The following is a 26,784-nucleotide window of genomic DNA, read 5'->3' as shown; positions in this document are numbered from 1 at the left end:
TTTTAAACCCTTTTAGGATGTTTTTAACAATGTATATTATGTTTTAATTGAGTATTATGTATTTTATTGTTTATTGTTGTTCACTGCCTCGATTAGAATGGAGAGGCGGGCAAGAAATACATTATTATTATTATTATTATTATTATTATTATTATTATTATTATTATTATTATATGGACACTTGTCCCACAATGCATTCCAACTATTTTCCTCTACATGAATTTTGAGATTGGTTTCCCACACCATCCAGAGTGGGTCACTTATACCTTTTTCCAGAGCTATTATCCACTTATATAAATTAGATGTCAAGCCGTTTGTTACTCCTAGATATCTCGCCTTTATACCCCTATAGATCATCCAGAGTGGGTCACTTATACCTTTTTCCCAGCACTCCTTAAAAAGGGAAAGAGCTCCTGACATAATAGAGGGAAGTGGGAAAAGTTAAGGAAAATGTTACACCTGTTGATAGGGAAACAGTAACACCCTTTTGTTTTGTCATGCAGAAGACTCCTATTTTTAAACAGAATTTTTTTAGGGGAAAGAGATTAAGGAGAAGTCATTTCTGGTTCAATGGGAAATTTTGTGGTCATTCATGACGCTCTGAAACTGTACAACTTGAAATTAATAACATTAAGAATATGCAGTCTCTGGCTATATATTCAGACCTGGAATATAGTAAAGTACAAAAGGCATCAGTCTGAGAATAGTGTCCATGCTTGTGAGCAACTTGAATGGCTGCCCAGAAAAAAAAAATCACAGGTTTTTTTATCACAGTTCCCCCCCCCCCCCTAAAATGCTTTATAATAGGATTTGTCTCTCTCAATGGTTGGAAGCAACTCTTGGTGGCCAAGCTTTGAATTTTCATGTTTATGTAACCTTCTGTGCTGCCATAAACCTCAACATTCAGGTTTTAAAATAAAATCTGATCCTCTTCATTATACAGGCAGTCTTCTAAACAAAATATGTACAAACACATCTTGTACTTAGAAGGACTTGGTGTACATCCCTGTTATTTCCACTAAGCAACAGTGTATTCTTCATAACAGACGAAATACGAATTGGGCACAAATCGCCACACTGGGGAAAAAAATGCCACGCATACCACCTCGGTAGGTTTCAGAAAGGCAGTATAGAAATACTTAAAATAAATAAAAGTAAATAAAGCACTTGTTTGTTTTATTGATCTCAGCAGGATAGATTTAAGCATATCCTTAACACTCCATTTCAAAGCCAATGGTACTCCTACACAGAGTAAACTCATTGAAGTGAATGGATCTAGCTTACATTGGATACTGCCTACTGAGACTCACAAGTGCTTAATTTTGGCTGAACTGTGCCCAGCATGAAGTTGGCACCAATTTTTTTGTACCAAAGCTTTAAGCAAATCTCCATAGTCAGCAAGTGACCATAGCCAGAATTAAGTCTAATTTGTACTGGTTTGCACGTGCTTGTGTGTGGTTGCTTCTGTCTGTGGCTTTTTATGGAGCAAAAAATCCTGCTGTGGTCCTGTGCATATCAGCTGATCATTAGAACATGATATCTTCTACATCAGCCACAGCTACATCAATGTTACACATGTGTGCAGTTTACTTTCACTGCAGAATTTGGGTTGACTTGAGGTAGAATCCAGAATTCAGTATGAGCAAGGTTTGATTCTATCTGCTGATCATTTTAATTACAAGTTCAAAATTTTCTTGTCTCATTTCCCATGTATGCCTTTGTCCAACAACAATTTTGCAGAACTGCATATTGAATAAGCGGTAAAATGAAGTAGGCTGCTTACCATCTAAAGCATTAACATATGGTGAAATTCTCCACCTTGCTCGCAGGACTTACAATACATTTTTTGTCTATGGATTTTCTATTCCAAAGCAAAGGAAAGCTGCTCAGAGTCCAGATAGTCAATTGGCCTTTTCTGCACCTGTTAGCATTTCTTGATGTGAAGAGATCTAGTTTGGTGTTCTTTGTTTTGTGAATCTGCATCAATTTCAGGTTTTGGGGATGATACACAATTCTAGATGTTTTTCTTCAGCATTATGAAAAACTGTTCCATCACCACCACCACCCCTTTTTTATTATTATTATTATTATTAGTAGTAGTAGTAGTAGTAGTAGTAGTAGTAGTATCCTGCCTTTTGCCCAATACTGGGCCTCAAGGCGGTGTTACAAAGTTTAAAACATACATTTTAAAACATAGGAAAAGAAATGTTAAAAAAAGTTTAAAATACACAACAAAATTATAAGTCATTAACAAAGATGGAGGACCAAATTACTCTCCAAAGGCCTGCTGGAACAAACAAGTTTTCGCCTGCTTCCGAAAGCCCATCAAGGAGAGAGCCAGTCTAGTTTCCCCGGGAAGAGAGTTCCAAAGCACTGGAGCAGCCACCGAGAAGGCCCTCTCCCATGTTCCCACCAAGCATGCCTGTGAAGATGGTGGGACTGAAAGAAGGGCTTCTCCAGAAGATCTTAAAGCACAGGCAGGCTCATAAGGGAGAATACGGTCTTTCAGATAACCTGGACCCGAGCCGTATTGGCAAACAAACGTTCAACAGCCAGATGATTCAGGGTTTCGCTTCCCCTTTTCCAAGAGGGAAGGGACTCATGAAGGGAAAGGGGAAGTTTACAGGGCGAGGGTACAGCTGCCGCTCCCAAAGGCAAATCCCCTTGTTATCTCCAAAGGATCCCCTTTTGCTCCTTTCCCTGGCTCCTCCTCAAGCCCTGTGCCCAGGCCTGGAAGCTACCAGAGCAGTGGGCAGGGCACACAGAAGATACCCAAGCTTCTGTAGGCTGGATAGGGAATCTCCATGGGCCAGGCTAGGCCCATGGGCCAGAGATCACCCAGCCCTGCTCTAGAGGGAATTGGGGCTGCCGCACTTTCAGTTTATATTTCTCTACTTTACAATATGATTACAGGCATGGAGGCCCTGATCTAGATTGGGATCACAGTGTGAGGAAAGTTAAACTCCCCCTCCCCCACATCCCCATGCTAGGGTCCCAATTTGGATCTTGTGCTTACTTGAGAGCAAAACAAACAAACAAACAAACAAACAAAAGCATAGGTCTTTAATGCAATGCGTGGTTTGGTTCTAAAACAGAAAAAGTCAGGCTCCAAAAGCAGCAGCTGGTGAGCAGATGTATCCAAGACAAGCAATGTAGATTCCGGACGTGCTCAGGGTCAGGGTGGGGAGCTCAGTCTGGAAGCATCTCCCTAGAAGACAAATTCTCAGATTAAAGGGCAGAGCTAAGTCTAGTTAGGACCACTTGGACCTGCAAAGGCTCCTTAGGATCCTCTGCAATGAAGGTTTTCATACCGCCTAGGTGGTGCCTCTGCATGACACAGTACAGCCAATAATGCCTTAGGTAGACATACCCTCCCCTGTAGATAGGATGGCTCAGTGGTACAGAAAGTAAGGTGCTAGAGGCTGGACTTTGGCAATCCTGGGCTGAGACTCACTGCACCTTATGAAAGTTCTTTTGTGCTTCAGTGTTGTTGATGCACCTTTTGATGGGGAACTGGGAGACCGATCCCCTTCTAAGTGTTGCGCACAATTAGCTGCTCATGAATAGCTGCTCATGAATAGACCTGTACTGGAGCTGCAGTGGAGCTGCACTGACCCCCCGAATCACTTGACTCAGTGGAGAGTCAGCTAGAGGGGATGACAGTAGTAGCAATAAAGCTTTATTGTTTCAACCAATGGTTACAACAAGCATAATAAAAACAATGCTAAAACAAATCATACATTCTACAAGGTCAGAAATTTTGCTCTATACATTTGGGCTGTAAGAGCAAAGTTGGCCAATGCCAATATGACAATATGAGGGGATGATAATGCTTCACACGTGACATCTCTGGGCAGGGCTTGCCCAAAACATTTTGCTTCCTGAGGTGAAAAAGAGGATGGCACTTCCTTCCCATTCCATGTACAAAATCTACTTCGATCTTACTTGGATACTGGGTATGAGAAAACTTCCGCCACTCTACCTGAAGGCAGCAGGCCAACTTAGTGGGCAAAGGGTAGGCCTCCCAGTAGTGCACACTGCTCTCTCCTCCCAGCATCTACCACCTGAGGCCAGTGCCTAACTTTGCCTAATGGTAGGGCCGGCCCTGCCTCTGGATATTGAGCACTACAGCTCTTTCAGTAGATATACTGTCTCAATAATGCAAAAAATAAGGCACAAAGCCTTAATTAAGGAAACTCTTCTACATTCACCAAGCAAGTCTAATGAACTCTTTGCTTCAGTAGAGAAGGACCAAATGCTTTACTTACTTTGGAAGGGAAGAATAGTAAATGAAATTTGTGCTTTGGTCCAGTATAACCTGAGAAAACCCCAAGCTAACCATGGAAGCTATGCAATTCTGAGCTAAGCCAGATAAGGAGAACTTGGCATGAATGTTGAACCTTCACAGCTTGAATCTGGAAGCAACCAACTCTATGCTCAAGACCACGTCTGTCAGGGTGGGAAACCTGGGGCCAGTGTGTGAACCCCTATGGCCTTCTCTCGGGAGCACGGTTGTGCTTGTGCACCTTGTTCCCTTGCAAAGTTGCCACATTCCCCCCCCCCCCGCCATGGCAATTTCAATGGCAGCAGGGTTAGCGTGTGGCCCCCAGTGTGTTCTTCAGGGACCTGCAGGGCCCCAACTCCTGGAATTTGGCCACCCCTAGGCTAGGCAGTTGGTACATCAGTAGAATCCGTAATCTGTCCCTGACACTGTAGACAAGGAACACACAGTCAAGGACAGTTGCTCCTTCATTAGACCCCAGGTTGAGAATGGTCCAAAAAAACCCAATTGCAATGAGGAGACAACCAGCACCAGCCATCTCTCCCATCTAGGTTTCAGTAATACAAGACAGGTCCACCTCCTCCCCATCAACCAGCCTGGCTTTAACCACATTCAAGATTCCCGGGGGCATCCAATGGGCAGCATAGATGCCCACATTCCCTGGGTTGGACTGATTCTAGAAGGAGATTTATTTATTTATTCATGTTCAAAATATTTCTGTTTCTGTAAGGCCATATACCATTTAAAACTTAAACAATTTAAAGGTTGAACCCAACCACTACTCCCACCTCGTTTCTTCCATTCAGGACTCTTCTCACCTCTGTACTTCCCATGCCTAAGCAGAATGCCAATTCAGGGCTCAGGGATGGTTGTCTTCTCCAGTGCGCTTTCCAAGTTTTGGAGCACCCTTGGGCAAAACATCCGCAGTGGGCCCCACTCCTTCAGTGAGTTTACATTCTTGCCAGCATTGTCGCCAACTGCTGCTGTTCATCCTCCTCTTCCTTATTATTGCTACCACCAGCTTACTTGAGCAAATAGGTAGTGGTATTATTGTTGCTGTTATTATTGCTGTTGTTAAATTTATATCCTGCCTTTTCCCCTCTTGCAATGAGCCCAAGGTGGCTTACATGGTCCTCCACCTCTCCATTTTATCATCACAACCTTGTCAGGTAGATTAGGTTGAGACTGGCCCAAAGTCTATTGCTTCTCATTCCTTCACATGCCACAACAAGAGAAAGGCGAACAAATAGGTTTATAGAATCATAGAATAATAGAGTTGGAAGGGACCTACAAGGCCACCGAGTCCAACCCCCTGCTCAGTGCAGGAATCCACCCTAAAGCATCCCTGACAGGTGGTTGTCCAGCTGCCTCTTGAAGGCCTCTAGTGTGGGAGAGCCCACAACCTCCCTAGGTAACTGATTCCATTGTTGTATTGCTCTAACAGTCAGGAAGTTTTTCCTGATGTCCAGCTGGAATCTGGCTTCCTGTAACTTCAGACCGTTATTCCATGTCCTGCACTCTGGAATGATTGAGAAGAGATCCTGGCCCTCCTCTGTGTGACAAGCATTTAAGTATTTGAAGAGTACTGTCATGTCTCCCCTCCGGCTTCTCTTCTTCAGGCTAAACATGCCCAGTTCTTTCAGTCTCTCTTCAATGGTGAAGAGGAGGAGCAGGTCCATGGGACTCTTGCCAGTAGGCCCTCTGCTGAAGTGTGGCCCCACGGCAGGTGCCCAGCTATACCAACCCTTGACACCGGCTCTGGTCTCCTCTGTCCTGACAAAACACATCCTACCATGAATCTTTCGATCTCAAATCTCAAAACCCTACATGTTTTAGTGCTTCTCTCTAGCACTCCCTGCTGGCACTACCTCAGGATGGGGTGGAGAAGTTCCGCCCTTTCCTGGCACATGACTCTCCGCCACAGCCACAGCCAGAGACAAGGTGTAAGGACTACAGGTTATGAGGAAGATGTACACAGTCAGCCCCAAAGGCTTGGACAGAGATACCTATGGCGTTATTTTCATCGGTTGGGGAAGTTCACAGGCAAAGTGAAGCATTTTGAATGGACTGAAGGGCAGAAAGTGACAGTGCAGAAGACAAGGCCCAGCACTGGGCTAGTGCTGGCAAGGACCTGGGCCCACAGAAGAAATATCCTTACTTCCCAAACTTAACAAACAGGGCCTAAGAACATGAATACAATCCATTCTTCACACACACACCCCAAACCTTTTTCTTTGCATAGACTTAGAAAACCCGATAAATATCTATAGAAGAGAGAAATGACTCACTCAAAGTACGTTTTAGGATCTTCAATAGGATTTAAAAGTAAATCGTACAGCAGAAAGAAATTGCCTCTTTAAAATGCAGCAGTTTTGACGTTCTAACAAAGAATGATTTCATTATTCATTCTACACAGACGGAAAATCTTTTCCTTCATAAGCAAACCCCATATTTTAAAGAACACAGCTGAGATGCTGGGTTTAAAATAAATTTAGTTCTTTGTCAATTAGTGTTAAATCTAGACTTTGTTGCTTATATGCTAGCTATATTTTAATTTAACATACACAAAGCGGTTCTTTCATTTTCATACAATCTGTGATCTCTGAATATTTTGCTGCTAGAATATTCCTCTTTTCTCTAATGCTTGGCAACCTTCAGACCTGCCTTATTTGTTTGCACTGCAGCACTACAATGGATAATAATTCAATATCCAAAAACCTGTTCAAGGTATTATTAGTCTTTCTTGTGCTTCTGAACCATTTATATGAGATTCACTTTGACAGTGATTTTTAATAATGTGATTATTTTATAAGCAATAATAAGACAGCGAAAAAAAGAAGATTAAACCAAATTCTGTCAGAGATGCTTCATTTGGCCTACAATGCTTTTAAACACACACACACACACAAGCGTCCTTGTGCTATTTATGGACTAAATGTATTGTCATATTTGTACTGTTGTATAAGGAAGGAAGTCTGATTTATTTATCTGTGATAAGAAAAAATCAAATCAAATAAATGTACCAGGAAGTCTTTATTTTTATTTAAAAAATGAAATGCTGCTTTTCCACACTCTCAAAGAGAGCATTCCTATGTCACCTAGACAGTGCGTAAGGGGCATAGGGTTGTTTGTTTTACTTGACTCTGACCTTGGAACCCGTAAAACATGCGCTTCTCTCCCACTCATAGCCGGCGTTGAGAGAACCATGCTTGCTCCCTCTCTGCACTGGGAAACCTGAAGCTGGAGATGGTGAAAAGGGAGCGGTCCTGGAGGCAGAGCCGGAGGAAACCAGGGAATCTGCCTCCTTCTCTCCTGCTCTGAAGTGCAATGGCTAGACGGACAAAATCACATTTGTCTTTCTAAAAAAAATCCTCACTATCCATTTGAAAGCACTTAGGGCACACTCCTTTATTAATAGTCAGCTGCCTCTGTGCTCTGGACACACCACATTAGGATATTCAGCTGCCTCTGACTTTGGAGGCTGACAACTATTAATATAGGATTGCGCCCTAAGTGGTTTAAAATGGATAGTGAGATATATTTTTAGAAAGACAAATGTTTAAAATAAATAAAAATGAAATACCTCTTAAAATAATATTATATATATATATATATATATATATATATATATACACACAAGCCCAGAGGCCTCCTCCAAGCCACTTATGCAAATAGGAGAGAAGGCAGATGCAGTGGATTGGCCTACTGGTTGGTGATGTCACATCGCCAACCAGTATGCCAATCCACTGCTTTCTCTCCTATTTGCATGTTCTCTCTTATTTGCACTTAAAGGCCATTTGCATGTTCTCTCCTATTTGCATGTTTAAAAATGCTGAGCTCACAGGGCCTTCTGTGGAAGTTCCAAGAAAAATAACTGCCATCTAGGGAAGTTCCAAGATAGAAGGCCAGAGGGCGCCTCCAAGCCACTTCTAGGTTTTGCCCTCTGCCGCCATCTAGGGACGTTTCTCGGACCTGAGGCCTTCTATCGAAGTTGCAAGTTCCGAGAAAGATAACTGCCAGGAGCTTCCGGCCTAGCAGAGGGGCCAAAACCCACTAACCTCCTCACCAGACTGCTCCTCTACACCTGTCGTATGACAGGCTTTTTTTGCTAGTAAAAACATAAAACACCTATGCATCTACTGATTTTCACCCAACAAGTCAGGCCAAAAGCCAGCCAGGAATTAGAACATCTTGTAACCCTTCCTAAAAGGCACGATCATACCTTAGTGGGAATATCATCCAACTGCCTCAGGGCCACCATTGTGAAAGTTCTGCTCCTGACAATTGAGGGTCTTGCATCCTATTTTGATAGACCATGAGGCAGAACCTGACATGATGAATACCATTGTCATGGTGGCTGATGTGAAGCGATGTTGGGCTTCTCTACCCAAGGCTAAAACCCCACACTCTTACCAGGCTTCTGCTTCTGGATTCCTTGCAAGATTACACGTGTGTGTTTTCTGGATTGTTTTCTTTCTGAGCAAGTTCTATACATTTCATTATACAGCCACTAGATGGTGCTGTGGTATAGCTGCAGTATAGCAGGCATCTGGAAATTCACCAGCCGTTGGAGCTCTTCAAATCATGAGAAAATTTCTTATCGCATATTTCTTAAGGAAGGCTGCTCTAGAGGGTTTAACATAAACTGCACCAGCATAAGGAATCAATATTTAGGGTTTTTAGAGGTAGGGCTTCAACATTTTCTCATGTTACTTATTGAATATACTCCTACATTTTTACCTAAGACCTTGTTACATTTCAAGAGAAACTGAATACTGCAAAGTATTACCCTTCATGCAAACTGAATACTGAAAGGTGTGCCAGTTAGAAATGACAGTAATCAAAACTAAGCTGACCCACAAGCATTTTACTAGTATTATTACAAAAAGGGACAGGTAGTTAGAAACCAAGGGAAGAACTAAAGTATTTATGAAACCATGAAGTATAAATAGAATACTGTCAGAAGTGCCTCATTACTGGAAACATGTTTTAAAAAACATATTCTACTAATGCTGGTGAGAAATCTTTTCCCCAAAATACTGCCTGACAATTTCATACCGAGCTCCATCATTACACTTCACTGATTTCAATATGTAAAAGAGTGAAAATAACTTCTACGTCAGAAAGATGATGAATCAGATAATCATTTCAAATATATTCATAGTAACAATTTGTTGCTCAGTTTCTACTAAAGCAAGAAAAGGGATTTTCACCCCAGTCCCTTGTTTTAAATGAATAACAACTAGAAACATCGCATGAGAGTTAAATTCAGCGTGCAAAGACAAAGTTGATGATTTGACAAAAGATGAAGCACTAGACCTTGTTGACAAACTGAAAGCAAACAGAACACCAGGTCCAGATGGTATCTATCTGAGAATTCTTAAGGAACTCAAATGTGAAGTGGCTGATCTTCCAACAAAAATATGCATCATGTTCCTAAGATCGGCCTTTGTACTAGAGAACTGGAAAGTCCCCAGTGTAATCCAGCAAATTACAAGCCAGTTAGCTCTGGGTAAAATGTTGGAATGCATTATTAAAAATAAAATTATCAAGCATACAAAGGAAAAGTCTCACTGAAGAAGATCAATGTGGCTTCTGCAAAGGTAAGTCCTGCCTCATTAACTTTTTAGTGTTCTATGAGAGCAACAAATAGGGTGACCATATGACTGGAATTCTCCGGGTTTATCCAGTTCTGGGCTCGAGAACTGGGGCTCTGGCCGGTTTCCCACCCAAAAGTAAAATATTCAGAGCTGGCAGAGGCAGGGAAGCTGGCTGTTTTACCCGTCTCTCCTGGAAGCCACAGATCAACACATCTTATTATTATTTATTTATTTATTTATTTATTTGTATAGCACCATCAATGTACATGGTGCTGTACAGAGTAAAACAGTAAATAGCAAGACCCTGCCGCATAGGCTTACATTCTAATAAAATCATAATAAAACAATAAGGAGGGGAAGAGAATGCACCAAACAGGCACAGGGTAGGGTAAAACTAACAGTATAAAGTCAGAACAAAATCAAGTTTTAAAAGCTTTAGGAAAAAGAAAAGTTTTTAGTTGAGCTTTAAAAGCTGCGATTGAACTTGTAGTTCTCAAAGGTTCTGGAAGAGCGTTCCAGGCGTAAAGGGCAGCAGAAGAAAATGGATGAAGCCGAGCAAGGGAAGTAGAGACCCTTGGGCAGGTGAGAAACATGGCATCAGAGGAGCGAAGAGCACAAGCGGGGGAATAGTGTGAGATGAGAGAGGAAAGATAGGAAGGAGCTAGACAGTGAAAAGCTTTGTAGGTCAACAGGAGAAGTTTATATTGGATTCTGAAGTGAATTGGAAGCCAATGAAGAGATTTCAGAAGTGGAGTAACATGGTCAGAGCAGTGAGCCAAGAAGATGATCTTAGCAGCAGAGTGGTGAACAGAAACCAACGGACTGATGTGAGAAGAAGGAAGGCCAGTGAGAAGAAGGTTGCAGTAGTCCAACCGAGAAATAACCAATGCATGAACAAGAGTCTTGGCAGAAGAGACAGACAAAAATGATCAAATCCTGGCAATATTATACAGGAAAAAACAACAGGATTTAGCTACTGCCTCAATATGAGGAATAAAGGAGAGCGAGGAATCAAATATAAAGCCAAGACTACGAGCTTCCTTGACTGGAGTAAGCGTAACATTATTGACAGTAAGAGAGAATGGGAGATGAGGAGAAGGTTTAGGAGGGAAAACAAGCAATTCAGTCTTTGCCATATTAAGTTTCAAACGACGATGAAGCAACCAAGCTGAGATATCTGAAAGACATGCCGAGATATGATCGTGAACATCAGGAGAAAGATCCGGAGATGAAAGATATAATTGTGTATCATCGGCATACAGATGACATTGGAGGCCATGAGATTGAATAAGATTACCCAAGGGCAACATGTATAAAGAAAACAACAACGGACCAAGCCCCGAGCCTTGGGGAACCCCTACTGAAAAGGGAAAAGAAGTAGACGAGCTGCCATTAGCCAACACGCTGAAAGAGCGACCCGCTAGATAGGAGGCAAACCAGTTATAGAAAGAGCCACAAAATCCAAGGTCATGAAGGGAATCTAAAAGAAGATCATGATCAACCGTGTCAAAGGCTGCAGTTAGATCAAGGAGAATAAGAACGGAATAAAGGCCTTTAGACTTAGCCATAAGAAGATCATTGGTATTATTATTATTATTATTATTATTATTATTATTATTATTATTATTATTATTATTAATTTATTTATTTATTTATATAGCACCATCAATGTACATGGTGCTGTACAGAGTAAAACAGTAAATAGCAAGACTCTGCCGCATAGGCTTACATTCTAATAAGTAAGGGCTGTTTCAGTGGAATGCAAAGGACGGAATCCAGATTGAAAAGGATCCAGAGCAGAGTTACTAGAAAGAAAATCAAGACAATGAGAGTAGACCACACATTCCAGGATCTTTGAAACAAAAGGCAACAAAGAGACAGGTCAGTAGTTAGACAGAGATAGCATATCAAGAGTAGGTTTCTTGAGAATAGGAGAGACTATAGCATGTTTAAAAGCAGAAGGAAATGAACCAGAGGACAGAGAAAATTTAATAATATGAAGCAAGGAAGGGAGGATAGCAGGGATAAGACTAATAAAGACGTGAGAAGGAATCGGATCACGAGAACAAGTGGAAGGCTTCGAAGAGCGCAGTATTGTAGACAGTTCATCAGCTGAGACCAAAGGAAATGCAGAGAAATTTGCAGGAGGAACTGACAGATGAGGAACAGGAACTGGAAGAGGAGCAGAGCTGGCCAGATCAGAGCGTATAGTTTGGATTTTAGCATTGAAAAAAGAGGCAAAGTTATTAGCAGACAGAGAGGCGGGGAGAGATGGTGGATTAGGCTTCAGAAGAGAATTGAAGGACGCAAAGAGCCGCTGAGGATGCCTAGCATTTGACTGGATCAATGTTGAGTAATACTGCTGTTTGGCCAATGAAATGGCAGAAGAGAAAGAGGAGAGTACAAAGTACATCTTCTTTGCACTCTGACCTGCTGCTTCCTGAGCTGGCTCAGGAGACAGCAGGACACAGCACTAGGAAGATGCATTGCTCCTGTTAGTTGGCTTCCCTGCCACTTCCAGAAGTTTCAAGTCTCATGAGACTTCTGAGATGAGGTGCCTGATGTCTTAGACAAGTCATCCTGGAAGTCTTGAGAGAGTTGAGACTTCTGGGAGATGCAGGCTGCAGGTATGTGTGCCAAAGAGAAAAATGGCGGCAGCCTGGCGTGGCCCTAGCACCGTTTCTGTGGCTCCAGGGCCAGGCCTCCTCTCCATTTTATCCTCACAACAATAATCCTATGAGGTTAGGGTGACCAACTGTCAGGATTTCCCCGGATTTGTCCTGGTTTTTGTTCTTTCCATGGTGTCAGGGGGGATTTTCTATAATTTTCAATAATGTCCTGGAATGACACACCTTCCCCTTTAAGGCTGCCATTAGCATGGCAGGAGGGAATGACATGCTTTCTTGAGGCACATCATTCCCCCACCCCGAGCTCCAATTGTGGTCTTAAAGGGGAAAGTGGGTCATTCGTGGACATTATAGAAAAGGCCCCAATTGGAGTGGATCGTGGTGGTGCAGAATGAAATCCTTTCCCCTCCTCCACTCCAATCGGGTTCTTTAAGGTGGCGGGGGAATAACGTACTTTCTGCAGGACTCAGAAAGCTGCTTCCCCACACGCACACTAGGTGTCCTCTTTTTTGGTTTCCCAAATATGGTCACCCTATATGAGGTAGGTTGGGCTGAGAGTTTGTGACAGGCTCAAAGTCATCCAGTGAGCTTCCATGGCTGAGTGGGGATGAGAACCCAGACTTCTTGACTCCCAGGCTGACACTCTTGACACTACACCACACTGGCTGTTCCTCTTAACTATTGCAAACTACTTGTTGATCTGCCTCTTGCTCTGGCCCCAGACAACAGCAGTGGTGAGGAGGAGGAGCAATAGATGTCACTGCCTACTTGCTTACTGATTCTCTGCTTGTCAAAGTAGCATTGTTGACAAAAACAATGAGGAACAACAGCAGCTGTTGACCATGATGGCAAGAAGGTAGACTCACTGAGAATATCTTGCCGAAAGGGCCTTTAAACCTGGAGCTGGCACTGCACCAAATTATTTATGGTGATTGAGATTAAAAAGGATAGTGAAAAGCTCCAGAAGAATCTCTCTTTAATCAGTTACCAATCCATAAGTGGGCCTGTCTTCTTATCTCATGATTTCTAAGTTCTCGGTTCCTCTTGCACAAAGGGGCTTTGGACTTGGGTGACAAGTATTTAAGTTAGAGGGTGGCTAATTATCTTGGTGAAGGACAGATCAAAAGCAGGCTATAGGCAAACAGAGTTGACTAAAGACTAGTAGTTTGTTTTGCAGAAGGAAAACCAGGTGACATCCCCTTAAGGACAAGGCACCCAGAACGAGGAAGTTACCAGACCTGAAAGCCTTCCTACTACTTGCTCACGGCACCAGATTAGCCCTCCATTATCACCTGACATCTCACATCAGGAGAATTATGTGAACCATGAGATTATGCGAAGCCCCTGGCTTGAATTGTTTGCATGTCCTTCCTTCTAGCTGGTGGTGCAAGGAGCCAGTACATGATCTGCTGGGCTCCTTTGGGCCCCTAACATTGTGTGTTTTAAACAGCAGCCCTTGTGACACACAGCATGCCAGTTTTGAAATGGAGAAAAGTTTCAGAAGCTGCCTGTGGTATGGCATATTGGCTCTGCTACTTTGAGGGACAAGGAAAGAAAGATCCCACTGGACATGTCCAAGCCCTTGAGCATGCCTAGAGTGGCTCTTTGAATCCTGGCCGTGGTTAATTTGAGGCTTCAGCTTGCTTTTTCTATGGTTTTAAAGTATACAAAAAACAGGTTACATTTTAAAAAAATCTTGGGATAAAATTGAAGCAGCAGCACTTACAAAAAAATTCCTTTTGACTGGGAATAATCAAACAGAGATCTATTATTAATGGGGTTAATGAGACTCCAAAAGATATGTAACCCCATGATACCATCTTCTCATCCACTCTGTTCAGTGGAACTGCACTCCAAGAACAGGCAAACAAAGGGTAGCCATTTCCCAACAGTAAACGGATTACAAGCAAAGTAAAAAATGCTTTAGAGGGCCTCTTTTGTTCCTGACATAATGTATACAAATGAGTGGAAGGCAAAACAAGAACTCAAATGATACTGCTGAAACAAGAATGAGAAGTACAGGAAACCAGAGCAATATAATTAGTGTCAAAAGGATTTGATGATTTCAAGCCAATGAAACACATGCGCTCCATTTGTTGCAAACATGCAAGATATTTGCTTCCGAACAATGTATGGCTTGGCGTTTTCAAATCGTGAACAATGGAGCTATGTGGATAATCTGGGGGCATTAACACTGAAGAACTCCACTGGGAGGGGATCTACACTAGTCAAGTTAGAACGTGTCTTACCGTTTTTAAATGTGCGTTTAGTAGTATTTCACCACGTGACGTATAGTTTGTGACGTTTTATTGTTGTCTGTTCTCCGGTTTTTATTTTGAACTTCTCTGAAATAAGTTGTTCTATTTGTTATGATGTGGCCAATTTCATCATATTAAATGGGTTTCCTGTAGTTCTTAATTAGCCAATCATATTCCTGGGGGCATGTTTATTGCCAGTGTTTCAAGGAAGTGTGATGTAGTAGTGATGGGAAACTTCAATTACCCTGATATCTGTTGGGAGACAAACACTTCCAAAAGCGGCCCTTCCAAGAAAATCCTGACATGTGTGGGTGATAACTTTCTCCTACAGAAAGTGGAGGAAGTGGTTGTGGGCTCTCCCACACTAGAGGCCTTCCAGAGGCAGCTGGACAACCATCTGTCAGGGATGCTTTAGGGTGGATTCCTGCATTGAGCAGGGGGTTGGACTCGATGGCCTTGTAGGCCCCTTCCAACTCTGCTATTCTAGGATTCTATGATTCTAATTTCCGTGCCCAAAGTTGGAGCCGCTTTTTTTCTTTCAAGACTCTTTTTTGCAGCCACTTCCAGTTTCACTTTTGGGAGGCTGCTGGCTGGTGGAGGATTGTCTCGGGGAGAAGAGGAAGTGGGAGGGGAAATTACAAACGGATTTCTTTTCTTAGTGTGGCCAAAAGGAATGCATTCCCACGGAAAGAGAAAAGTAAGTAAACGTTTTAAAACGTTCAAAAACAAAACCTTCAATGACTGTAAAAACAATGTTTCATATACTAGTGTACATCCCCTCTGGGACAGATTTGGGATCCTGATCTCTATAGATGATGATGATGATGATGATGATGATGATGATGATGATGATGATTATATCCTGCCTTTTTTCCTCTTGGAAGGTGCTCAAGACAGCATACATGATCCTCTCCATTTTATCCCCACAACAACCCTGTGAGGTAGGTTAGTCTGAGAGTCAGTGACTGGCCCAATATCACCCAGTGAGATTCAATGCTGAATGGGGACTAGACCCTGAATCCCAATCCAACATTCTAACCACTACATCACATTGGCTCTCACATTAGTTAAGGCTTTGGAAGGGTTGTGTTGTTGCTAGACTCTGAGTCTCATCCTTTTTGGATGTCCCTCCACATACAAGTGTTGGAATCCAGCCTGATAAGACAAATGACCCATCCATGCCAGTGCAGGAGGCATCTGCTCACACCTAGCAAGATGTTGTTATAATTAACCACACTGCCACCACTGAGACTGGGCAGTTTCCCTGTTTCTCCAGAGATAGAAGAGCAAGATAATGGGCAAAAGGCCATTCATTCAGCAGCACTGGTTCAAAGATACTGTAGCTGATTATACTAACATCATGATACTTTATGACTCCAATTATGCTAACCACGTTTAAAATTGCCATCTGAATCCAACTACTGGTGCCTATATTTCTACATAAATCATTGCATGTATCCCAAATCAAAACAAAAAACTTGTGGCAGAGGGTTAGGGCAGATCGCTTCAGAGAGGGAAGGTCTGCAGCACTAGATACATGATGGCGAAAGCCTTTCTTTGCCTTCTAATGGAGCTAACATTAAGCAGGGCATCCCGAATTCAAATCTGCCACTTTTGTTATTCACAGCCATTTTTGAACTGCAGGTTGTCATCATGACTGTCCCCATGGCCACACCTCATGGCCAACCTTGATTCATATCAACAATCCAGTCTAGCAGTTTTGCCAGGAGAAAGTCTTTTCCCAAACGACTGGTCTTTAATTGACGCATCCCAAATAATTTGCAACACAACTGGGACAGCTCACAATTACATACTGCTATTCAGGATCCCAACAATTACAGGCCAATCAGTCTGATCGATATTCCTGCAAAAATTTCTGCTAAGCACCTCTTACAAAAATTAGAGGACTGGGTAGAGGAAAATGCTATTTTTGCAGAAGAACAGTGTGGTTTCAGGAAACAACGATCTACTTTGGATAACTGCTTCACATTACAACACATACTGCTATTGAGAAAATTTACATTCATTTCTCCACCCCACCCCATTGCCAGTGTGGGGCTTGTATCTAGTGGGTGGCAGCAGATAAGGGCCCCCTGCTAATCCAGAGCTGCCAGCGCTATGCTTCTGCGAGCCCTGGCTCGGCTACACCACTGATCATTCACTTTTCCTGGGTAGAGGCCTAGAAGAAAATCTCATTGTGCCAGTAGTCCCACATTGGCTGTAGGCCCACTCCAGATTTTAATGGCTTTTTGACTACCAGATTCCCACCCCCTCTGCATTTAGTATGAGCAGCAATGGGTGCAGCCACTGCATCTTTTCATTGTAACATTTAAGCCATAGCGAGACCTAAGGTTTATCCCTGGATCGTCCAGGGGTCAAACCTGTTCATCTAGGTGACACACAGGGGATCCAGTGCTCAGGCAGGTGAACCCTGGATGATCCCAGGATAAACCTTAGGTCTAGCTGTGGCCTTAATTACTTAATTATCATAGAATCATAGAGTTGGAAGGTATACTGGATGTCATCTAGTCCAACCCTCTGCTCTGTGCAAGTTCTGGAATTTTTATTGCTTTATTTTAGTATTTTAAAAGTTTTTTTTTTAAACCCATTTGGATCCTTTAACATCTTCTAACAAATTTTCTGCATTCCTTCCAGAAAATGTTCACCACTGATTAGCCCACACTGAAGACATTTCAGCTACCTGAGTTTTATTTTATTTTTAATGTAACTGATTATATATATGGTTAACAAGAAAGTTAATTTTTAGCCATAATCTCACACTGGATTATTAGCTTTTAACAGTTCAAAGAACTGCATAATTGAACAGCTATGCTTCGTATAAGTCGTATCCTAATATTAACACACATACATTGACATATATTTAGTAGCCAAATTTACAGAGTGTAGAAGATAAACTCTATGCAAGAAGGAAAAAACATCCAAACTGCACAATAGGAGAAGAGATTCCATATAATTGTTAACATCGTTGCAAATTAAAACCTTGACATTCGCTCCGATCAAAAATCCAATTTTACAGCACTAGGAAATAAGGAATTATATAGTGTAGAGATAACACCTAAACTGGCATTAAAAGGCTAGCAGTGCTGAAAATTGATTAGACATCAAGGCCATACAAACTATATCCCAAGAGCGCAATAGAAAAATAAACCAGACTTTGCATGGCATCTTTAAAGAACTACCTTTGTTCAGAAAGGATCTGTTTAGACTATAAATTGCCCAAGCTATTGCAAGGCAGGTATACCAGGGTTTTACAAAGCTGAGAAATTAGCATCCCTTTAAGATAGGAGGAAGAACACTACCTAGGACTTGTTCGCCAGGAAGTCCCCCACCTCAAATTTCACCTCAGCCATGAGCACACTGTGGAACAGCTACGAGACAAGCTACAACTCTCAGCCTCAGCAGCTCCACATTGGTAAAATGAAGCCAATAACACCAACTATTTTTATGATCATGTATGGGAAGAACTTCGAACGCTCAAAAGCGTAATGTAAATGCTAATGCGTATTATTAAGCCGTGCATTTTTCAGTTATATCAATTAAAGCTATTGCATTGCCAGCAGCTGGCAGTAAAAATCTTTGAGTGTGTGCTCAAAGAAAGAAATCACATGGCACAGCTGAATTATCCCGACACACAATGCAGTGGGGGGCTGAGGAACTTTTAAATGCATATTTATGGATGAAGTGGGAATTTTAATCTTCATTAGAAATTACAAGTAAAGAAGGAGGAGCTGAGCGTTATTCCAGACTAATTGATGCAAGAGTGTTATCCTAGGTATGTGATGTTAAACTTTGTGCCTCCCACGTAAGTGAGCTGAGCAGTTGTACCTCTCCAGTTTAACTAAACCTAGAGGAGGCCATCCTCACAATCCTATACAGCCATAATGGGAGCTGGACCAAAATGCATGTGTAATGCAAGTCTATGATGCTTACTCAGGAGTAGGTCCCACTGTGTTTACTAGGCTTACTCCCTAGTAAAGTTTAGGATTGCAGCCTCAATGATTACGTCCCTCAAGCTGTGCCAGATAGAAATGCTATCAACAAAAATCGTCGGAAGAATATAGATTTTGTGAAACAGTCTGGTTATGGAATTCTCTCCAATATGAAGGCAAGACTTCCCATCCCTTAGGCTGGGAGCCCATTCTTATTTTGCTTGGCTTCTAATTGTTTTTTAATAAATGCCTGAAAATTTTAAACTCTGCCCCTTTTGATTTTAAGGCATTAATTTTTGTTATTTGATGGTGTTTGTTTCTGTCCTCTTTCGTAAACTGCTTTTGGAAGCCTAACTAGGGCTGAAAAGTGGTATTAAAATATTTTAGTAAAGAAATAAACACTTTGGCATACAGTTTCTATTTCATTAAAGGAATTAAAGAGGGAAAGAGCGTGTGGTTAGAGGGTTCCACTGATACTTTGTTCTGCAGGGGTCTACAAAAACCTGGCACTAAGCCTCAGGAATGAGCCTTTTGCTTGTACAATTCCTGTTTCCACCTTATAGTTCACTTCAGTTCATCACTACCACTTTAGCACACACCATAGTTTGCTGAACTGCCCTCAGGTCTTTATGATGAAGAGTGATTTTATCTCTCACTTCAAATGTGAGTTTTTGTGGTTGAGTGCTAAGTACCCCAATTGTGTTCTGTTATTAGAACCACAGACTTCAGTTTATTGTACTTTGTGTGAATAAAAAACTTACATCCAAATTATGTTTTACGTTTGCTCTGTTCTGCTTGCACTGGCTGCCTGTATGTTTCTGAGCCCAATTCAAGGTGCTGGTTTTGACCTATAAAGCCTTACACAGCTTGGGACCACAATACCTGATGGAACGCCTCTCCTGACGTGAATATACCCGGTTACTACGTTCAACATCTAAGATCCTCCTCAGGGTGCCTACTCTGAGAGAGGCTCAGAGTGTGGCAATGAGGAACAGGGCCTTTTCGGTGGTGGCCCCCAGACTATGGAACGATCTCCCTGATGAGGCTCGCCTGGCATCAACGCTGCTATCTTTCCGGCGCCAGGTTAAGACTTTCCTCTTTGCCCAGGCATATGGTGGCACATCTTAATCACCCACATGTTTAGTTTTTTAACGGTTTTTAATGCTTCACATATGCATGTTCTGTGTTTTAGAATTTTAAATTTTGTATACTCGTTTTAATCTTAATTTTAGAATTTCTGTAAACCGCCCAGAGAGCCCTGGCTATGGGAGCGGTATATAAGTGCAATAAATAAATAAATAAATAAATAAATAAAATTTTACCTCAAACTGGGACTGCCAATCATGGTTTAAAGCTGGTTTACCCAAAAGAGGAAATAACTGAGTAGACAGTTGGAAAGCGCAAGTGCAAGGCTCATTCCTGCAGTGCCAACTCACGGTTGGGCATTACAGGTGAACCAGTGTGAAATCACATGGGATCAGATGCCATGAAAAATGCATCACACAGCCTGTCTCCAAAGGTGGAAGTATCACAATTTTTCCAACATTTGAATCCTCTGCAGAAGTAAACCAGTAGTCTGTAAGGCACAACTTGTTCAAAATGGTTGTTTTGACCTACAAAGTCCTTCAGTTAAGACTTTAGGGTACTTGAAGGGCCACCTACTCCCATATAAACTCTCCCATCCATTAAAATCCTAAAATCCTCCTTTGTATGCTCCAGACTTCAGAAGTTAGGCAGCTGACTATCTGTGAAAGGGTCTTTTCAGTGGTGGTGCCCCAGTGGTGGAATTCCCTCACCAGGCAAATTTGTTGTCTTCAGGCAACAAACTATTTCCTGTGCTTTTAACGACATTCATATTGCAATAGTTTTATTATTTTTTAGGCTGCTGCTTTTGTATGCATAATTAAAAGAGTTTTAAAACATTATTATTATTATTATTATTATTATTATTATTATTATTATTATTACCCAATTTCTTAGATTCTAAGACACACGTTTTTCCCCATATAAACATCTCTAAAAATGGGGTGCGTCTTAGAATCGTGGGTGTGTCTTAGGTGTGTGTTTTTTTCTGTTGGTGGTACTGAAATTAGTGTGCGTCTTACAATCGATGGCGTCTTACAATCGAAGAAATACGGTATTACACCGTTATTTTAATTTTTGCAAGCCACTTCAACTGCTATTTCAGATGGAAATGTGGGTTTGGAAGAACTTTAGTTTATATGGAGGTGCACTCAATCATGTGAGGCCCCATCTGCAGTCTGAAGTGATACTGCCCAGACACCAATTTATTGCCTCAGTGAGAACTAGACCATTGTGTGAACATTGTGTGAACTAACCCATTGTCTACAATTAAGCAGCAATAATCCAGACCCAGGAAGGCCAGGAAGTTCAATATCACAAAACATTAATTTTTGAATGAGACATGTATAAAATTCACTGCATATCTCCGTGCTCACTTTCTGGATTGATACTTGGAAAATATAGCACCTAAACTGTTACTGAATCAAATATTGGAGATGAAAATAGCTAAAAGGTCAGTAAGATATAATTTCAGAAGTGCACCATCTTTATTTGAGTTCAGAGAGGACACTTTGATTTTATTTGGGGCAGCTCTCCCTAAATCCAGAGCAACACAAGCGTAGCGTCAATCCAAGCGCACTGTTAAATATAACAGTTAAACCAGGTTCTTGGAACTAACCCATGATTACCAACTCTGGTCTCATGATTTGGCAACATGAGTCCGGCTTGCTAAACTACTCAGCTCTTAAAAAGAAACTATCATCCTCTGTGAGGGATTACTCAATGTTTATGCCTCGCCCCGCAAGTACTTGTGGCTGCTGCTGCTGCTAAATGCCTCTCTGGATTATATGGACGAATTCATAGCAAGGTTTGTGCAAGAAGGATTCTGTTTTTCAGATCTAAAGGGTTTTTTTAGCCTTCTTCCCCCCCCCCCCTTTTCCCCTCATGTAGCATCCTGTCATGGGATGAATAGACGAAGTTACCGTACACTGTCAGACGATTGTTCCATCCACTGTCTATTTTGGAAGCAGCTGTCCGAAGTATCAGGCAGAGGCCTTTCTCCAGAATCCTGATACCTAGGTTGCTTTTAAAGGCGTAATCCTATGCCTTAGCCCTCCCAGTGTGTCCCTGCCAGCATAGCTGAGAGTGGTGGGACTTTTTTTTCGATCTAAACATGCATAGGATTGTGCCCTAACTTGGAGATCCTAGGGACGGAAGCTGGAACTTTTAACATGCAAAGCACATGCACTACCACTGAGCCCTGCCCCCCCCCCCCAAATATATCTTTGCTGACCGCAAGTGTAAGGTCAGAGCGTCTTATTCCTATTTCAGTGAAAGCAAACCTGTTGATGAGAAACCAGAAGAAATAAAATGCTGATCTTCTTCTTTCAGATCCTTCCTGAACTGCTACTTTTGAGCAACCACTTCACACGCTGGCAGCGTTTGCACATAATGCTAAACCATAATTTAGCCCTATGTGCACAACCATGTGACGAAGAAAAGAAATAACCCAGAATTCAGTTAAGCTTTTGCAGACTCCTAGTTTGTCATTATGTGCAAAGCAAGAAGTGTAGTTTTAAAACAAAGTTTTAAGACTGCCGTCAAGAGGCAGCTGGACAAGCATCTGTCAGGGATGCTTTAGGGTGGATTCCTGCATTGAGCAGGGGGTTGGACTCGATGGCCTTGTAGGCCCCTTCCAACTCTGCTATTCTATGATTCTATAAGTCTAGATTGCTAAATAAGCCTCCAAAATAACCCAGGGTTTGTCACTTTTTAAAGCTATTGATTAGACTTTATTTTATACCAAGGCTTCTGGTTCACATGTAACAGCATACCAGGAATCTGCTAAAGTGAATCTCAATTCCAGTTTATTTCTCCTCCTATTCACACAAAAGAGGGAATGGGGAGCACATGAACCTGAGGCTTTGTGCAAGGTTTTTGGTAATGAATGTGATGGTAAATTATGGTTCAACATTAGATGTGAATGCTCCCACTATGTAACTTAGGGCCTTGCTCGACCAGGCGTTAGCCCGGTGCGAGGACCGTGCTCCTCCATGTGCTTCCAAACGACGCACAGGGGATCCCGGCCTCAGGCAGGGGTCACACCGCCCTGGCACCGCGCTAATGGGAACCGCTGGTAGCGCGGTTCTTCCCGTGGTCCCAACCTCAGGTCAGGCTGAGGCCGGGACCGTGGGCGCGTAGCCAGGTCCGCCGCTTTTCCCAGCTACCGGATTTACTCCCGAGTAGCTGGGAAAAGTGGCGGATGGGCCGCAGCGCTCCACAGGAGCACTGTGGCCATCAGGGCTATGGTGGGGACATTGGGGGGATCGGACTTTGCGGGCAGGGGGCGGGGGGACGGAGAATTAAAGAAACAAAAAACCCTACTTACCTTTTGTGGCTCCTGCCGCTTTAAAAATAAATAAATGGCAGCTGCGACGGCTCTCCTCCAGAGCTCGTCCCAGCTCCCGTCTGAATAAGGGCGAGATCTCGCGTTATTCCTAACGCGTTATCTCCCCTCCTCTCCTCCAGATTATTACACAGGTCTAGCAAGGCCCACAGTCTTGGTACATCAGTGATCCACCAATGCACTAAATACAAAGGGTAGTATCCAGTGCTGTCGACACACCAGCAGGACCCACCACTAGCACAATCAGAAGTTAGTACTTCCTAAAGAATCAGAAACAAGTCAAAATGCTAATTTCCAGAATGGAAATGGTCAGCAGAGCTAGCGGAAGGATGCTCCACTGATTTGTCCCATTCTGGAAACAAGCATTTTGGCTTGTTTCTGGGGCTGCTCTAAGAAGTGCTAGTGCTGAATCTCAATAGTGCAACACAAACAGCAGATGCGCAGCAGTGACAGCATTGGATACTGCCCAAAAAGTTGTAAAATTGAACTGTTGGAATGAATGGGACTTAATTTAATCATGACCATTCATTGCAATGGTTCTAATCTGAACAGGACTAACATTGGATACAACCCAAAGACAGCATCCAATCATCATGTTAAGCCTGGAATCCTGCTTTGTTAAGAAACTTAGGCCACAGCTAAACCTAAGGTTTATCCTGGGATCATCCAGGGTTTGCCCCTGCCTGAGCACCGGATTCCCTGTGTGTCACCTAGATGAACAGGTTTGACCCCTGGACGATCCAGGGATAAACCTTAGGTCTAGATATGGCCCATGTGAATGGGCAGCACACACACTTTCCATTCACTCCCACTTCATTTCTTCCTTTGCCTGAACAGATAAGCGAAGCAGGAAGGGATAGCCGCGCTTTGTGGCCAAACCTGGGATTATAGTTAAAAACTGTCCAACAAGCCAGGATCAGATACCAGGTTTGTTTGGCCACACTTAACCATAATCTTACGTTCAGGCACAAAGCGGGACTATTGCTTCCTGCTTTGTTTATCTGTTCCCACAAAGGGAGGAACAAAGGGCATGTCTACACCTCCCAGCGATTCAGGAGGGATGGGGGAGGATCTCACGATATGCTGATCACAACATCCTCCCCCTTCATTCACATGCGGAGCATGATGTCCATGGAGGAAGGACGTTGCGCCCGCCATTTTTTTTAAGAATACAGGAGCTGGAGCACTCCTGTGCTCCAGCGAAAAAGTAAGTAAAAAAAAAAGGCCGCGACCCTGCTCCCCACCCCACCCCCGATGGCCTTGGACTCTTCCCATCCTGGCTCCTTCCCCCAGATGTCACCTGTTACTAGCAGGGAAGAGGAATGAAGCCGGGACAGGCGGCCACTCCACCTGCGGTCCTCGGGATTGTCCCGGGACTGTGGGGAAAACCAAGAAAAAAGGGTATGGCGATATCACGGGGAAATGGAGGGATCATTCCTCCCTACTCCCGGGATCTCCTGTGCATCATGTGGATGCACAGGGATGATTCCCGGGATATCACCCGGTGTAGATGTGCCCAAAGTTGGAATGAATGGGCTGCATGCACTAGCATGCTATTCATTCATACTGTGGTTCATTAACCCAGGATTCCTGGCTTACCATCTAAATGCAACCAAAGTGTAAAGGGGAGATACGTATTGCCAATACGTATCTTGCTATTTACTGTTTTACTCTGTACAGCACCATGTACATTGATGGTGTTATATAAATAAATAATAATAATAATAATAATAATAATAATAATAATAATAATAATGCCAAACACCTGAGAATTTGAGAGAGGTGAATGATTCCAGATCCTTGTCACGCACCTAGTGTGTGCTGGGAGATTTGAGTATCACTTTCACACATTTGCAACAAACGCTAGTGGAATACCAGGATGTAGATGCTACCATGTAATGTGTGAACAAGATCTCAGTGAAAAGCAGATGATAAGAGGGTTTCTGAAGTCCGCTTGCCTGATGATGTCTGCATATTATCTATTTGGGATTCTTTTTTTTTTAACATGCCTATTTACAGCTGTACTTTATTTGTCAGCATAACAACACCCATCCTCTCAACAGACGCTTTTAGCCAGTCTCCCATGCTGCTTCTTGACTGAATATTAGTAAATGCTTTTAGGAAAATAGCATTTAAAAAACCCCTAAATGTATCTGTTATGAGACCATCCTTTCAGATTTAACCCAGCACAGGTCTTAGAGTGGATTTAAAAACTGAAATTTCCCCAAGGAATTTTGGCTGCTTCCACAAACTTTAAGATGTACTATGGATTAGATACCATTTAATACCAGGAGATTAATGCTTACTACATAATATTAATAAAGGGAATCTGCATGTATACTAAACACACAGAGAGAGAGAGAGAGAGAATGAGAGAAGCATGCACCTTCTGAAAACAAACATCAGACATTTATCTTAGAACTCTACAAATACCCATAAACCAGCGCAACAAATCTCAATGAAAACTTACCCGTCACAAGCTGTTGTCCAGCTAATCCCACTGGAACCATACCCAGGTTATTCATAGCAGTTGCCCAAGCTGCTGGATCAGTGACTGACATGTTCAGTTGCGTGGTATCTAGAGCTATGCTTCCCAAGCCATCGGCTGCTACAGGGAAAGAAGCACATTCTAAGCTTAAAAGCAAAGCAGCAAGGACAGCAAACTGAAAACTAGAAAAATCTTTTAAATTGTTGCAGCATAGGTATCTTAGGACCTATTGTTAGTCATTTTCTCCTGATCGTGTCTGGAAAAATTTGCACTACAGCAGCCAAGAAACAAAAACCCAATCCACAGTATCCGTAGAAACTTAATCCAATAAGGGGCAAAGGTTCCTATGGAAACAAATTCCCAGGGATGTTGATACGCTTGCAAGAATAATGAATTTAGAATGACGAAGAGTGTTGTTGCACCTTAAAGACTAACAGATTTCTTATGGCATAAGCTCATGAAATGCAGACCATAAAAGCATATGCCATAAGAAAACTGTTAGTTTTTAAGGTGCCACAGGACTCTTTCTTATTTTTCTTGCAGCAGACCCTCTGGAATTTAGAGTGAATTTTAGTTTAGCACCAAAATAAAGACATCAGTAAGGTACCAGGAAAAAAAATACACTAGATCAATATGGCATCCCTCAGGGCTATACCACATTCTATTAACTACAGAAACATTGATATCCAATGCTGCTGCGATGAGCACCATCAAATATAGCACCATCACTTATAATCACAGCTACAGGACAGACATTCACCTGCAGCCATTGTTCTAGTGAGTTTTTCTTGCTACTCTTGGTCTTCTTCAATTTGGAGCTCTTTGACTTCTTCATTTGTTACTGTATCAGCAGCACGAAGGGTGAAAATGTCTGTCCATCACTGGTCCACATTTAGCAAATTATGCCCTAGAAGAAGAAGAAGAAGAAGAAGAAGAAGAAGAAGAAGAAGAAGAAGAAGAAGAAGAAGAAGAAGAAGAAATTAAATAGTATGTTAAAATATCTTTTCCAAACAGATACTGGTGGGAAATCTACATAGGGCAGCCAGCCACTCACAGTTGGGTCTCCAGAGCAACTTCAGCCACATGCCTTCCCCAGGCATTAGAAAGGGAATTAAGCAAACCAGCACTCTTGCTGATTGAGAACAGAACA

General features: G+C 42.4%; 1 protein-coding gene across 1 annotated transcript in view; it reads right to left on the bottom strand.

Annotated features, from left to right (window-relative positions):
- ENOX1 (ecto-NOX disulfide-thiol exchanger 1) overlaps positions 1-26,513 on the bottom strand; it is a 193,070-nt gene extending 166,557 nt beyond the window's left edge. The window contains exons 1-2 of the mRNA XM_063125964.1: positions 26,395-26,513; positions 25,617-25,754 (exon numbers count right to left, since the gene is read on the bottom strand). Coding sequence (XP_062982034.1) covers positions 25,617-25,754; positions 26,395-26,404 — 148 coding nt within the window. The 5' untranslated portion in view covers positions 26,405-26,513. The remainder of the gene's footprint in view (positions 1-25,616; positions 25,755-26,394) is intronic.
- Positions 26,514-26,784: the final 271 nt, after the last annotated feature.

Source organism: Elgaria multicarinata, chromosome 5 (genome assembly GCF_023053635.1).
Source record: "Elgaria multicarinata webbii isolate HBS135686 ecotype San Diego chromosome 5, rElgMul1.1.pri, whole genome shotgun sequence".
NCBI classification, from domain to species: domain Eukaryota; kingdom Metazoa; phylum Chordata; class Lepidosauria; order Squamata; family Anguidae; genus Elgaria; species Elgaria multicarinata.
Note: the sequence above shows the minus strand (reverse complement) of the source record. Positions and strands in the feature narration are given on the sequence as shown.